The following is a 17,007-nucleotide window of genomic DNA, read 5'->3' as shown; positions in this document are numbered from 1 at the left end:
AGACAAATAACTATGTCATAGAATCATAGAACAGTTAGGGTTGGAAAGATTATCAAGTTCCAATCCCCTGCCATGGGCAGGGACACCTCACACTAAACCATGTCACCCAAGGCCTCATCCAACCTGGCCTTGAACACCACCAAGGATGGAGCATTCACAGCCTTCCTGGGCAACCCATTCCAGTGCCTCACCACCCTCTCAGTAAAGAACTTCCTCCTTATATCCAATCTAAACTTCCCCTGTGTAAGTTTTAACCTATTACCCTTTGTCCTATCACTACAGTCCCTAAGAAAGAGTCCCTCCCCGTCAGCACCCTTATAGGCCCCCTTCAGATACTGGAAGGCTGCTATGAGGTCTCCACGCAGCCTTCTCTTCTCCAGGCTGAACAGCCCCAACTTTCTCAGCCTCTCTTCATACGGGAGGTGCTCCAGCCCCCTGATCATCCTCGTGGCCCTCCTCTGGACTTGTTCCAACAGTTCCATGTCCTCTTTATGTTGAGGACACCAGAACTGCAGAGTAGAGGGCCAGGATCACCTCCTTCGACCTGCTGGTCGTGCTCCTCTTGATGCAGCCCAGGATATGGTTGGCTTTCTGGGCTGTGAGCGCACACTGCCAGCTCATGTTCATTTTCTCACCAACCAACCCCTAAGTCCTTCTCTGCAGGGCTGCTCTGAGTCTGTTCTCTGCCCAACCTGTAGCTGTGCCTGGGATTGCTCCGACCCAGGTGGAGGACCTTGCACTTGGCATGCTTAGACTTCATAAGGTTGGCATCAGCCCACCTCACAAGCGTGTCGAGGTCCCTCTGGATGGCATCCCTTCCCTCTGGTGTATCAACCGAACCACACAGCTTGGTGTCAGTGGCAAACTTGCTGAAGGCGCACTCAATCCCACTGTCCATGTCACCGACAAAGATGTTGAACAAGACTGGTCCCAACACCGATCCCTGAGGGACACCACTTGTTACTGGTCTCCAGCTGGACATCGAGCCATTGACCACAACTTTTTGTGTGCGGCCATCCAGCCAGTTCTTTATCCACCGAGTGGTCCACCCATCAAATTGATGTCTCTCCAATTTAGAGACAAGGATGCCATGTGGGACAGTGTCGAATGCTTTGAACAAGTCCAGGTAGACGACGTCAACTGCTCTGCCCTGTCCATCAGTTTCGTAGCCCCATCCAGTCTCAAAAATTCAATCACATTTTTAATATCTCCCCACCTTTTCAATGAGATCACTCTTTATCACATTGCACTCCAGTGGATGTTTATTTTACAGTTTAGCTTCAAATGCCAAATTGATTTTTTGTAACCTGCTCGCAATATTACCCCAGCAATGGTAAGTAGCAGTAGGGAGAAGCTGCCTCAGCAGCAAGGGCATCATAATTGCAGAGGGGCTACTTGTCCCTCTCTCTTTTTCAGTCAGCCTTACTCGGATGCAGTGAGTAGTACTCCTTTCTTTCACTGTCACCAAGGCAGGATACAACTAATTAATTCCAGAAAAAATATGTGATCGGAAATGAGCAGCGGTGAGAGGTCGTGCACTGTGGAATGGAGTTTCACAATGATATATGAAAGAAAGAGAGATCAGAAGTAAACTGCCTTTTTATTTTATATTACTGAATATCTCCGCTAAGTTTATGTTCATTAAAAAGAAACCACTCTACTTATATAACTCAATTAAAATAGGAAGTAAGAACTTGAAGGAAATTACTGTATTAAAGATCTTTCTTCTCCTACGAAATATGAAAGTAGGAAAATCAAAATACTATGCTACCATCTATTAGGAAGACCACTTAAACTACTTTGACCTGTTATTTGTCAGTCACTTGAAAGGCACTCAAAAGACTAGCACTTTTCCCTTGCACAGCTGCAATGTACCATACAGCCCACACAGACTGACAAGGTACTTAAATGACAAGCTTTTCATGGTGCCAGAGAAACAAAAAACCAGTAAATGTCAATTTCTCTGTTAGTTTTAAGATTAAAAGCCATAAATGTAAGCAATATCCCTAATACCATAAACACTGAAAGAGCAGTTCTGCATCAGAGACAGTTTAACAAAACCCATGAACTCAAGAAGCTCCTCTGGAGCCCAGATGGCAGGGACAGCTCAGGACTGCCAGCACCAACTCCTGAATAAAATCCAGATGTGCTGCAAATTCCAGACACTAAGTCTCATATCTGCTGCAAGGAGTTAAATCACATCTGAATATAAATCCCCATGTATAAGAAGAGCTGAAATAATGATGTGAGCTGTAAGGAACACTTGAAAACTATAGAAGAAGCTACGCAAAACTCCATTGGTCCTTGTAATAGAGGATATACTGAAAACTCAACCAGTACTACCAAGGACACAATGTGAAGATTTCAAGTAATGAATCTTGAGTCCCCACAGTAGAAATGGCCTCACTGTATCACCTGTGGCTGAGTATGGAGACCTGAAGTCTATTTACTACACTTCAATCCAGGTTCTTACTCAGGTTGAATATCTGACAAATCAGTCAAATTTTACTGTCTTCTATACCAGGAGTATGTCACAGAGTCAGTTACACTGAAAACTGTGCTTTATGTGAATAGCTTCGTGTATAGCAGTTTCCAGAATCAGCCTTTTATTTGCAGATATGCATTTTCCTTTTCACTATAGAGTTAACACTGTGAATGTTAACACTGCTATGGTTCACAAAAAAAAGGATTGTAAATGTGATTTCTACAATCAGTATTTTTTTGTGGTTCAGTTTGTTTGTTTGTTTCTGGAAAAAGGAACATCCTAATCATCTGAATCATGGTTTCTGAAACAAACTGCAGCCTTATATATATGTGAAGTAAATAATTTAAAAGCTTAAAGGCAACAACAACAACAACAACAAAAAATAGTGTGAAACTAATGACTAACATTTTCAAACTATTGGAACAAAGTTGCTGACAGGCTTGTTGGTGGTCTACATAAGACTCCCACATCCCAATCTTTCCATTCTTTTGCAGTTGATTAATTAGAGAAACTATGGAGAGGTGATAATTTTGCAGTGGTTGATGTTCTCTTATAAATAAACAACCTGGTATGTATCTCTCATAAAGCATTAGTTCATGAAATGTTCATAAAAACCAACCTAAGCGTCAACTGGAAAATTACAAATTAATTAAAATTACAAATTTAATATTTAGATGGATGCCTTTGATAAAAATAAAAACACTGGGCTTTCTAACTTCACAGAAATATAGTATCATAAATTTACTCTGAGCATCATATATTAAAATAATGCTATACAAATAGGCATGACAGTTACAAAAGGTTTTAGCATAAGGCTGTTTAAATTAATAGGTAATATTTTAAAACGTCAGTCAACACACCATGAAAAAAGAAAGCTCAGTTTAATCGGGTTGGTCATTTGTGGCTTAGGTAGGAAAAGGATTAGCATGTAAAGTAAGTTAAGGCTGCCCAAATCTTCGTGTGGGTTTCACACAGGTATTCACTTTCATCTCAATAAAAGAATTAGTGTAACCAGTGCTGGTTTACATGGTGCTTTGCTGCTTATGGCACAAGGGAGCTTATCAAGAACATTGCTGTGTTGACATGTAAAGGTCAAGCACAGTTCACAGAGAACTGGGGAAAAAATAATGCAGAGAAGTCTCTACACCATTAGCAAAAAATAAATGGGACTTAGTACATATTTCAGGCTTCCCCAGCTGGAAATATTTTCTGTCTCCTTGGAAGATGAACCAAAAAGTGAGAAGAAAAGAGGTCACAAGGGCCAGGGACATGCCAAATCTGCATGTAATTTCATAACCACAGGACTGAAGTAGATGGTATGTATTTATAAAACAAACTGACTGTTGCATAGCACATTCACAACAGTAAGTGTGCTCATATTGTAAATACTGTACTTTGGAAGTCCTGAGGACTGCCAGCCCAAAGTGCTGGAATGGTACCTCCACTGTCCTTAGTACTGTGCTTTGCTTCAATTCAATAGGAAAGGAATACTAAAATATTTTCTTTGTTTTTGGGAGAAAGTAACAAGAAACTTATGTACAAATTATTTTTGTAGACAATCATTTAAAAACTAAACCAGACAAAAATCACCATTTGATAATCTCTAAAAGATATTTCTCTTTTCTCTTTTGTACTCTTATGCTGAAGTACCTTCTAAAATCTTCTGAAAACTGGGATTTTTTGAATCAATCTTGAAAATCATCAGTGATTCCACTAAAAGTTTCCAGTTACTTTCTTTTCATAACTACTGTAAAATATGCTAATAGAAAAAAGAAGTAGCTGCACTCTGCTCATTCAATGGAAATTATCAGCTTGTGTATATTTATTGTGTTATTGGCCCTGTGTTTCCTAAAAATATATAGACCCCCATACATTCCAGACAGTCAGATACAAAAAGTGTATTTAGAATATGCCATACGGGAACATTTTATAATACAGTTTTATCATAGAGCTATGAGGGAGTCTTGGAAGACAGTGAAGAGATGGATTTTGTTATTTTTTTAAGCCTCCAAAATGAAGAACATTATTTAGCAGATACTGTAAAAACTTAAAAGTTTAGAAATTTATTGAAATCTACTTGATACAAGGAATATAATGATTCCAAACCAAAAGGCACAAATGGGATAGTAATAATTTCCAAAAGTGAGCATGCTGAAGAAAGCCACTGAGTCTAGCAAAGGACATGTTTTGTGCTGTCAATGCAAAACACAAAGTTCAAACTCATCTAATGATAACAGCAATGTCTTTCAGCTGAATATAATGTTACCTGTATTTTTATCCATCCTGAATATAATACCATTGGAAATGTATGTTAGTGGCAACTTTTCTTCTACAGTTTATTTTTTTCAGTGAGAATATAGGAGCTGTCTTTTTAAAGTCTCACATGCTATTACATGTAATGACACTGAAGCACTGAGCTACACCAAGGACATGAAGCTGTAATTAACCACTTTAAACCACCTTGAAATACAAATTTAAACACTTAAACATGTGCCAAATTTGAAAGCCTACCCCCAACCTATAGCATGGTAAAGTTCAGTTTCCTACAAAACTTAAGCCTCTCACAAATCAAACCTGGTTGACAAACACCGATTTATGAGAGAGAAAGGACTCTCATTTCCCAGTAGTACAACCAGTGAAATTCAGCAACACAAAGAAACATTCCTCCAAAACTTAACACTACTGTACATTCAAGTCAAACAACATTCTCTCATTCTAGAATGAAAACCAAGCTTGACAGGACCTACTAACTTTCTGTCCCAGCACAATAACTTTCCCTTGACTTTATATGCAGCAGCTAGGCTGGAAAGATTAAGATTCCCAACTGCACAGCTACTTTATCCCTCCTTGTCTCATTCCATAATATTCACAATCAAGACATGAATTGAGGTCTTTCTGTGGCCTTAACAACTGCTCCAAGCTTTTTTATAAGCATCTCTAATTACAACTCTTTAACACACATATTTGCACACGTGGTACATATTACCAGGTTAAGTTCTTAAAATTAAGTTCTTAAAATTTAAAGCTAAGAGTATTGGAGCTCCAGTCTTCAATGTGCTCCTTATGTGAGCTGCAAATAATGGAGATAACTGCGTGGAATTTTCGCAATCCTTTGAATTACCCTTCTGAGTTACGATCAGCAAGAAAAAAAAAAAGTAGAAATGTATATATACATAGCCGCATGTATGTAAATACGTAACATTAGATATATCATTTCCATATATTCCAAAACCTTGAAACAAACAAACACACACAAAATCTTACCCTTGCCAACGTCAGTGTTCCTTGTTTACACTCACTGCAGCGGACCCTGAGTTTCCCAGGTTTCACAGATCGGCAGATACTTTTGCAAAAAACATAGAAGCTGTTGTAACTAGAGACACCTGTCAGGAAGAAAAAAAAAAAAAAACAACAAAAAATGTACTAAGATTTTGATATATACTGAAAATCAGCAACAAGCTGTTCTGAGAGGTTTCTATTTGATTCATGATAAGTAAAATAAAAAAAAGTTGACTAATTTTCAGGCCTGAAAACAGCTTTGTGATCATCTTATCTTGCCTGGTCTAGTTCTTAACAACTTCAGTAACTTCTGCTTCTTGATCAGTAGTTACGGGTGAACTACACCGTAACTTCTAGCAAATGCATCCTGTCTTGAGTTTGAGCTTATCACTGATGAGCATCAACTGTAATATTTGGCAAGTCATGTATGAGATTAATTACCTCAGCTCTCCATAATTTGCATCTTCCTTCTAGTCTAAATTTGTCTAGCTGCAAGTTTTACTGAGTTCAAATTGCATGAAAATTTCCTTGGACAAAGTTTAAGAGATTGGTTTAACTGATATCACAGCAAGAAAATAAATATTTAATTAGGAAATTTAGTTTTATTCATGGAAAACTGGAAATCATTTCTTTATTCTTCCTGGCAGCCATATAACCTAGCAAAGTTTGTAAACTGATGCCAAGATAGTAGGCCAAGTAAATTCTCAAGGAAAATTAAATGAAACACATTCTGTTCTGTGAAACTACAGAACAGAGAATGATATGCAGAGAATTGTGTAAGCCTGGGGCAATGCTAATGAATTTAATTTCACATGCAATCCTGATCACTGTTTTGAGTAAATCACTTTTTAGAATGGCTAGTGCTATTCCTCAGAAAACGACAGAAGACTCACTAAAACTGCATGGTTTTAATCTAGACTAGACATCTCCAAGTTCAGAGATTCAAGTTTATTACCTGAACTTGACCTGAGAGCAGACAAAAATTTTTAACAAATTTTTCCCCATATCAAAAGAAATGGTTGTGCAGATTTGACACATGAAGATTGGTGAACTTCATAATCAACAGCATCCCTTTAGAGATCAAAGGTTTTTCACTGTCTTCTTCCTCATTCTCCTACTTCTCCCTATATTTATCAGCAATATACTTTTAGTGTATATTTGAATCCCAACATGTTACCACAGTAGATGTGGAATACTAGTTTAAAACATGACTGACTTGCTTTATTTTTACATGTTCTTCACATGATAAGGGTCTGACCCTGTGTTTTGCCACAGAAAATACCTATCAATTTCATGTTACACCTTTTCAAAGGTGTGCCACAACAAATGTGCAACTAGTTTCCAAAACTCAACTTCAGAGAACCGTATCAGCCAAAAATTTTTTTTTTTCTAAGAAAAAGTATGCAAGTGTCTTCAAAGAAGATGAACACTGCTGAAAGAAGAAATCTTATAACACTTTTTCAAGTATTTGGAAATGTAAGTTACAGAGGAGTACATCAGTGATGTATCCTATATTAATTTAGTTAACTGATCTATCAAGTATTTTCGCTAGGCCTCCCTGGGGATTATTAATGATCACAGCGGAACATAAAACAAAACAGAATTTAAAGTGAATTCAGGTTTTATGGAAAATTAAAATACATCTATACATTCCCATACATAAACTTTTCAACTGAGTAAGTATAACTCAAAAGATTGAGAGCACACTTCTCAAAGCAGCCAAAAACACAGTTTTGAGATTAAAATAGTTATGCTAAACTATATAATATATGGGACAAAGTTGAGAGGTGAATCCAAACAAAAGATGACAAAATTTTGGACATTTGGATTTCTAGTCATTCATATTTTGCCTGAGGCTCCTAACAATAGGATTTATTGCACATCTGCATTAGAGTCTATTTAGCTAGAATCCACAACAAAACTGTAAGCTACAGTAGTGCAAATGAGGACAAGTACATTTGCAAATGATCGAATTTTATCTTTGGCGGTTCTTATGTGCAGGATAGGCAAGTCAATCAATAAAACAAAAGAGCAGTACTTATAGCACAGTTTAAAGGAAATGCCACATGACTTAAGCAAGAATGCTATTGCTAGTAGAGACCTGCAATAAACAAGATGATTTCAGCCAATTATTCCTGACTCGGTCTCAAGTGCAGTAAATGAGACCAGAGCCTTTTACCTATTTTGGTATCACCAGTCCTCTCCCATTGCTATAATTTCTTATACGGGCAGTCTAATGAGACTGATGAGATGTCTGCTTCTATTAACCTGAGTAGATCTGTCTGCCAATACCCACTGTTCTACTTTGGCCCTGCTCACCTGCCATGACCTTAACGACCCTTCCAGTCAAACAGAACCATGTTATCGAGTACATAAACCCTTACAGAATAAAATATTTTGTTAGTTGAGCTGACACTTTTCCAGATCCAGGCCTCCAATCACTGATGTCTTGCACCCCTGTCTCACACTTTATACCAAGTTTATTTCAAGCAGTAAACTACTTGAGGAAGGAATCATGCTTTCTGCCTGCTTTGTGCTCTAAATTCATTCCATCTGGACCAAGAGATAGAATTATAGTATTGATAATACTCTGCAAAATATTCATAGGATAGTGTGGCATAAATCAGCAGAACTGAATACTGCAGTAAAAAACAGCAGTCATAGGAGATGCCTAAAATGAGTCATATTGCTGATTTATTACAGAGGATAAATCATATGCATTAACTTGATATTTACTCCATGCAAAAACAGACTATGTTAGCTCAATACTCATTTTTCCTAGCACTTTTTTTTTTTTTTTTTTTTTTTGGTAATTTTTTTCATGAATGTAAAAAGTGCCCCAAACTTTAGCAGGAAGGTGTAAGCGGAGATTTTCAACAAATCATTCACCATTTTATGCAGATATGCTGATTTCATTCTCACAAAGTGCAGTTACATCATTAGGTATATATCTTGAGCAGCATCACCAGGAGTAGTGAATACTGAATTAAAAATGCAAATGCTGAAAGTCAGCATACAGTACTGTATTGATGGCCAGCATTAAACTCTTTACTAACTTGTTAACATTACTGTGTATTTTAGCATGGCCCTTGGCTGCAACTTCATCCCCTTGAATCCCTTTTTCAGAGGGCAACTGAAAGAAACAGGAAGAAAGAAATCTGCTTTATGCATCAGGTCTGACATAGCAATATCAACAAGAAATGGAACTATGGCACTGTGCCAGGAATCACTGAAATTGCTACATAACCATCCTTAGAACCTTGTTTTTCCTCTCTCAATCATGGTCTACAAGATTTCATGAAGCTTTCCATTAATATTTTGTAATATTTACACTCAGCAAAAATGTGCAGACAAAGCAAATTACAAGTTGAAAAAAAAACCAGAATTCCCTTTATAAATGCTGATTCTAATACTGAACATGAGCATTAATGCCGTAAATAAATATATTAAATTATAACTACTAGTCTTTTTTGCAGTAAACTAAAAAAGATGCCATGAGAAATTTGACCTTACAAACCTGAGTTTCTCATAGGTTTAAAAGAATTTTCAACATATGATCATCAGCTTTTAAGAAGCCATCCCCATATGTCAAGCTTCAGATAAATCTGTCTTGGAAATACAGAAATAAAATCTCTTTCATTTCATTGACACTTGATGAATTAGCAGCCAAATAAATAATTTCCATCTGCATTGTTGACTTCCTCTCATAACTTTTTTCAATATAGCAAAACGCATTTAATGCACAACAACCTGGCAATACTGGTCTACCTTAACTACTCTTTGCATTTGGTGACAACACTTATGGAACTGAATCTTTCAGGGAAAGCAAGTGAATGTCTCCTGCCTGAAGAGAAATGCCCCGCCCACCTGCAGTCATAGGGAATTCACAACCTCCTTCCTCAGGTCACCTGTGTTAGCATTTTAATATCTTTATCTATAAGAAGGAATTTTTACTTCTAATTTTCTCTGCTGAAATTTAACAATTGTATTCTCTACTTTCCACCACAGATATGGAAGCCAATTAATTTTCTTTCTCTTTACAGCAGGCTTTTGTATTGGGTTTTTTTATACATTTTTATACATTAGATACATTTTTGCATAGATCAGTCAACCCTAATACAGTCATTCCATTCTTACATGTAATACTCCCTAGAGCTCAAAATACACCACTTAGATTTTTCTTTAAATCGTGCTAGGTGCAGCTCCCTAAGCTTGTCATAATTTTCCAGCTGAAGACTTTGCCATGCTGAGCACAATAGGGTTTTTGGTCTCTATCCTTTCTTTTTCTTTTTTTTTTTTTTTTTTTTTTTTAAGATCTTGAAGGTTATATTTCTGTTTATCTGTTTCTGTATAATATTTTGCTCTAACATTATGGGCATAACTGTTCCTGGTTACTGTTCAGTCTATGATCTAAAATTAACCTCCAAACCCCTGTCTACTTTACTTGTAGTCCATTCTGTATTTATGTTGCTGAATACTGCCAGCCAAGTGCAATACCCTATGCGGCCTCTTCTGGGCAAAATGATGTTTTTTCTAGACTATGTTTCCAACTTGCTGTGACCATTTTACATTCCCAGGCTGTCCTCCTGTTTACCTGCAGTCCCTCCTAGCTTGGTGATGTCTACAGCTTTAATAAGTATCGTGTCTATTCCATCCCTCCTTTTTGATGATGAACTACTAATAACTATTCCCCAGCTACAGGTTAGCAGACCAAGTCCACAGCAGCCCTAGTGTATTTTTACCTATATCTGGACTCCCAATTTGCTAATGACAGTATCATGCTAAATTATGAAAAACCTTACAAAGATGAATATATGATATCGATCGCTTTCTTCTCTCCACAGTTCAATATGATCTGTTTCTCAATAAATTGCTAGATGTTGCTCTTGTTCTTGGATTCTTTTAGATACTTGCAAGTGTTAGATTTTTCCTCTAAGCATTATCAGGAACTTCAATTAAGCTTTTAGGTTTAAAATTCCTAGACTTTTCCTTTTACTTCTAAAATAAAAGTAAAATTTCCTTTTACTTTTTAAAAATATCCCCAAATACCCCGCTCTGTTCTTCCTGTTATTTATTCCCTGCGAGTTCTAGAAGTTATTTCAATAGTTTTGCTGTTCCATTTAATAAGGAGGCCATTTACTCCTAAAGAATGCAAAATATACTAATGTCTCACATCATAGTAGCAAATTTAGAATCATCCATGTGGGAGCAAGCAGAAAATAAGTCTCAGTTGTTCAAGGTTTTTTCTTGTTTTGCTTTTGCATCTGTTTTTAAACTACAAGAAATGTGTAGCACTGATATTTTCCTAACAAAATTTCCTAACAAAAAAATGCAGTAAAACATAAAGCAGAAACCAATTGATCAAGAACAGCTACCGAAGGCTCCAAGACTTCCCAGAACTCAAAGCAGAAGTATGAATAGGCTAACCTACTAAGATAGCTCTGGTAATAAGCTATAGCCTCAGGTCGAGCTACAGTGTTAGAAATAAATTATTTAAATTTTTATTATCTATATTAACCATCAAGTAACATGACAGAAGAGATAAAGTAACATTTTAAACTAAATTCATCACATCTCCTTTTCAATACATTAAGAAGTAATGTCTTTAAAAACCTGAGTTTAACCCCTGTGTAAACTGAATTACTCAAACAAAGTCACCAGAGGTGGGGTAAAGGATAAATTTAATACCCTTCAGTGCCAAGAGACAGCATCTCTGTCAGTCAAGAATGGATGACAGGTCAAGAAAAACAACAGTGATTTTTTCTCTAGTATATTTTGTGCTAAATAAGAAGTAATTCCCAGACATACTCAATACCATGTAATTAAAACTGCGCCATGGTGCTAATTGCCACTTTTTTCTACCAGTGTTCTCATTTGAGTGAAGCTTGCAACAGTTGGAGAAACTTTATGTCTTCCCGCTTGGAAATATATAAAGTATGTCTGAGAGAAATACTAGAGTAAGAAAATGACAGAAAAATCCAGAGAAAACTGTTGAAGCAAGACAAAGTATCAGGAGAAACAAAAATATCGTAAGTATTGTAGCCACCTCTCCACAAGCTCCTTTGTAAGGATTTTTCCCCGACATTTCCACCTCAGCCTTAGTTATCTGTGTTCAAGTGTGTCAAAGGTACACGACCCACCATTATAACCTTGGCTTAGCCTCCTAAGGAAATGATCAATTCATGAGAAAGAGCTGTGAAAAAGTTTGTAGAAGGATAAAAGTAAAATGGCAGAGAGAAGTGGTTGTGGAGATGGAGCCACAAGTCACTAAGCCAAAATTCAATGGGAAAAATACTAACACGGGTAGTTATAAAATCTCTAAGGAAAAAACGAGGGCGTTATTCAATCTGATGCTGTATGTTGAAAGCTTGCAGTTTAATGATCCAAGACACACGTATTACAGATTTCACATATTCTCACTGGTCTCCATTAAAATCTTTCTTGATGTTTTTGCTGTTAGTTCAGATTCTGCCTTTCTCTTCAGTGTATTTTCTGTATTAGCTATTCGTTGATGTAGACCTTCAAATTATCCATAGAAAAGAAATGAGGAAGGTTTGAAAAAGCCGTGCTGCAGGCTGTGTGAGAACAGACCAACTGCTTCCTCCTGTTTAGTTTTAGAGATGCATCCAATAAATTACCCAAACCTTAATATGAGAAGTCTGAGATAGAATTTTCCTAGTTTAAAAGCAGGAGTGGGACTGCTTGATAGACAAAATCTGTTGTCCACTTTCAAAAACAATTTATCCATCATTTTATACCTCCAACATGTCCACTAATTTTTAAACATAGTAAATTTAACAGGGACCAAACTAATAGGTATCACTAATATGTATGAACATATACATTCTTGTACATATGTGAATTATATACATATATGTATATTGTAAATGCATGAGGCACACAATTTGTTGGTATATAACTTTAAAAAGTTTAATAAGAATTCAGAAAGCAATCCCTTTTTTGCAGTTTTCACTTTTAAATATCACCAGATAAAGCCATTTATTAAAGGCTAGTTTTAATAAAATGCTTGGTGGTTTTCTCTATCAAGTTTATTTAATTATGCTGCTTTCAGTGGCCAAAAAAAAAAAAAAAAAAGAAAAGAAAAGAAAAGAAAAGAAAAGAAAAGAAAAGAAAAGAAAAGAAAGGATATGAATGTGAAAGGCTGCTCATTTATGATCTTATGATCTCTGCTGGGACCTGTCTTCTCATCCCACTGAGACACTCTCTCTTTTTAATACCTCGTCAAAGCTAATTTCTTCACAAATATCCCATCACAAAAACTAACTGTTCTCTCCCTTTAGTGTTTTATATAAAAAGAGAAAGTAGCTTTTCTGATGTGTATCCCAGTGTTTTGCACTGTCTCCCCAGTTACATTTTTAAGATCCTTAGGCCCTGAATTACCTCCTTTTTTCCTGTATTGTTAATGATGATCATGCTGTGGGAGCTTTATACATGTTAGTGATAGCACAGACCAATTATTTTGATATGCATGACTAGTTAATCAGAAAATATTAGTCATAATGACTATAGACCTGATCCTGAAATCTCTCTTCAGTCAAAACACCCATTATCATCCACACGACTGTTTAAGTGAATGAAATCTGAATAGGGATATTAGGAGCTAACCTACTGTTTTCATTTGAACTACATTTTCATATAGATGATAACGATTACAGAGATTTTCCTTTAACTCAGCTATTTAAAAGCGGACACAGCTACAGGAGTCTTTCAACAGACTGAAAATTACATAAAGCTAACATTGTTTCAAATTCCATTCTATTTACATTTAGACTAGTTGTGATTTGTAAAATGCACTGACTGTCAGAGACCTCTCAGACCATTTTAGCAATTTGCAGCCACATAATGAAAAATACACAGAAGTGAAGAAAAAAAAGTATTTTTCTAACTATCTTCACTTTAAAGGCTTTGCTTGATTCAACACAGTAGAAGGGAAAACATCTGCAATATAAGCCCAGGAGTCTCAAAGAAGTGAAAAATTTCCATATAAAGCTAAATTTCCTTTTTTTTCAAAGCGTGGGCGTTGCACTTCTGTGCCTAAAAGAAGAGATGTGACTTAAAAGATCCTATTTACTTTCCAAAAATAAAACTGGTATGCTCTGTCTTTAGCTTTCCTTTTTTAACTGCCCATCTTTACCTGCAAAGATTTCACAAAGCACATTGCTTTCCTCCCCAGACACATATATGCAGATGCACACATTTATAAAACTTTTCTACCTGTTCATGATGGTACTTATTCTTTATTATGCCTATCTAATTTAGATCATGAGAATGTTATTTATTTGACAGCTAGACTCATCTAAACAGGTTGTGTTATATTCTAGTAAGAAAAATGGAAAATTTTATGGTTTGATTCAATTCATCCTAAAGCAGATATAAAAAGATATAAATATGTCAGATAAATTGTGCCTAAAAGGGTCTTTTTGTCTCTGTTTTGGGGATTTAGGAATACTAGCTTTGGTAGAGACATTTATATTGCAAGCCTCTAAAATAAGGTCAGATGAATCCCACTTGGTGATGCTGTGCACAAGATCTCACGACAAACAGCTACAGTATTTTGCACTATGGATAACAATATTAAATAGACTAAACCTTAAAAAAAAATAAACCCTTTTAACGATACTCAAATACGATTTTCAAAGTGTCTATGGATCTCAGGTAATTAAAGTATATGGAAGACTCAGCTGTTTAGAAAAAGAAATTGACCTGCCACTGTAACAAGGACTACAAATGAAAGGAAGAGGATATTAGGAGTTGTCATTTTCCTGTAATACCTCTGTAAGAGGTAGAATATCAAAGTACTCGACAAAGATGACAGACAGGACATTCATCTTTTTAACTCCTTCCTTCTCAGTGAAAAATGTTTCTGTGCAAAAAAGCCAGGAGGCTTCTATTAATTAAAAGTTTTAAAAATGCAAAAAAAAATTGCATTTGATCTATTTTAAATGTCTGGAATTTGGAATGGAGTAGGGACAATGTTTATTCGGCTTTCTCTTTCAAGCTTTATCATGAAAGAATCTTCTGTTTCCTTTTTCTGAGCTCTAGCACCATTTACATTCACATGCTTTCTTATTTCACCCAAATTCTCCCTTCATTATCTTGCCACCCAGCTAACTTCTGTAATTACCTTTCCCTCTTCATGTTCCCTCTCCTGACCTTTACATAAACTTCACCCTTCTCTGCATTCCCACAATATACTCTTCTCTCCTTTGGTTTGCTCTCTGATTTTCAAAGGAGAAAACTTAAACACTAAAGCTAGCATAGTTCATATTAACAATAAGGAGTGAAGTCAGCAAAAAAGAGCTAAAAACAATTGTGATGATTCTGACAGACAGCAAAACATAAAGAAAAAAAAAAGGAAAAAAGACAATTTAATGAGACTGCTGAAAGCTTACCAAGTGACACATGGGAGACAGTGATACGCTGTACAGCATCAAAGTGTTCAAGGTTAGGGATAGCAAAAGGTCTACTCCTTGCGCATAGAGAAACCACCAGGCACTAACCACAATATCCCCAGCAAAACCCCACCATGGGCTGCTTTTTACCCCATTAAAGGAACTGAATGTGACCTGCAGTGATAATAACTGGCTGGAACTGGCTTATTTGTAGCTGAAGGAAGCGACTTCTGCGTTTAAGCCTAAACACATAAGGGGAAGAAAAGCTGCTCCCAAAAACCAAGCTTGGGTGGCAAAGATCCTGCAGCATAGGCTTCCAGAAGAGCAGCAGATCCAGTTGAGCACAATTTCAGCAAATGATCTAAGAAATGTTCACAAATTAAAAGCCAGTTGTACTGATCAGCTCCAGCATGGCCCTGATCTATTTGACCTAGTGGAATTTGAGAACGTGCACATGTGTTTGAGATTTCTGTGTGAAAAGCAGCATGCCTTGAGAAATAGCCATGACTGGACAGCTCAACACCTAGAAATCCTGAGCGCTCTGGTACCAGAGCACAGCACAGGAGGGGAAGGACAGGAAAGCAAGAAGCCAGCGAGGGTGTTACAGGAAACAGCAGCCATGGTCTGGCCAACACCTGAGCAAGGTGAGCAGGGTAGGTATAGCGATGGTAACACATAGATCAGTGGTCACCAAGCAAGTCCATAAGGATGAGACTGGTCCCAGGTCAGGCCAGGAAACCAAGTCAGCAAGTCAAGGTCAGGTTCAAGAAGATACACAACCAGACACAGCATACCCAAAAACATGGCCCAGAGACAGAACAAAGGTAAGGACTTAAGCTTAAACACAGCTCCCTAGTCAATGGACCCATCAAGGATGTGTGAGACGGTGACTTCTGTCAAGGCTTCCTGCAGCTTTTTCTCATACAGCTCTTCTCACAGAAGTCTGATCCAAGGTTGCACAACTGCCCCATTTCACAGCTTGCCTTTGACACAACCAGTTAAACTTCAAAAGAGGGAGTGAAGTTGAAGAAGTTGCAGAGCCTTTGGTGCCTTCACACCAAGCATGTGATATACCACATAATACCTCTGTTGTGTACAACAAGAAACAAAGTAGTGATGGATCATGGAAAGGGTAGATATCATGAAATCATCAGCTCCTTAATGGAGAATGAACCGCTGAACTTAGGAAAAGAATTAAAAGAAATTATGTTTAAGTTTATAGAATGGATGCCTTCATTTGCAAATTGAAGATGAAATCATATCAGTTCATTTATAGTTTCAAATATATGGCATTTCACAAAGGTTCATCTATAGGGGATCATGCACAATTTAGGCAACCACCTTTTTGACAATACAGAATGTAAAATTAAAATTTGCTTTCTTGGTTAGATTGAAATTGCGTTCCTAGTGTTAGTGTGAAATCACAGTATCTAATTAGATGTTTCTTTTGACTGAAAGTTCAAATAACAGCATACCCTCAGTCAAAATAATGGCTCTTCCTACTGAGCTTATTCTTTGTATTAGCTCTCTATTTACTTCTAGTGTCCAAATATACCAGTTCTACTCAAATACTGCCGTCCAGATACAGGTAAGCTAACATACTACCAGTAATTACCAGTAACGGTAAAAGGCTGGTAACAAGCAGCAGCAACAGTATTGCTGTTAGCTTTGTTACCCTATTACAAATCATTCTGGAAAAGTTCATTTTTTAGAGCACCCAAAGAATAAGGACTGAGGTGACAAGGTTTATGGAAGATAATTTAATTATTCCATGTACTAAAACATTAAAAAAGCTTCTCCAGCAGTTTCTTAATAGAAATTACATTGTTA

General features: G+C 36.7%; 1 protein-coding gene across 1 annotated transcript in view; it reads right to left on the bottom strand.

Moving 5' to 3' along the window:
* Window positions 1–17,007, bottom strand: part of PRKN (parkin RBR E3 ubiquitin protein ligase) — a gene marked incomplete at both ends in the record, with an annotated part of 739,613 nt that overhangs the window by 467,405 nt on the left and 255,201 nt on the right. Inside the window, 1 exon segment of the mRNA XM_080615879.1 lies at window positions 5,750–5,868. Within this exon segment, the coding sequence (XP_080472005.1) occupies window positions 5,750–5,868 (119 nt within the window).

This window comes from Psittacula echo (assembly GCF_963264785.1).
Source record: "Psittacula echo genome assembly, chromosome: 4".
NCBI classification, from domain to species: Eukaryota; Metazoa; Chordata; class Aves; order Psittaciformes; family Psittacidae; genus Psittacula; species Psittacula echo.
The sequence above is the reverse complement of the archived record's forward strand: the minus strand, read 5'-3'. Positions and strand labels throughout refer to the sequence as shown.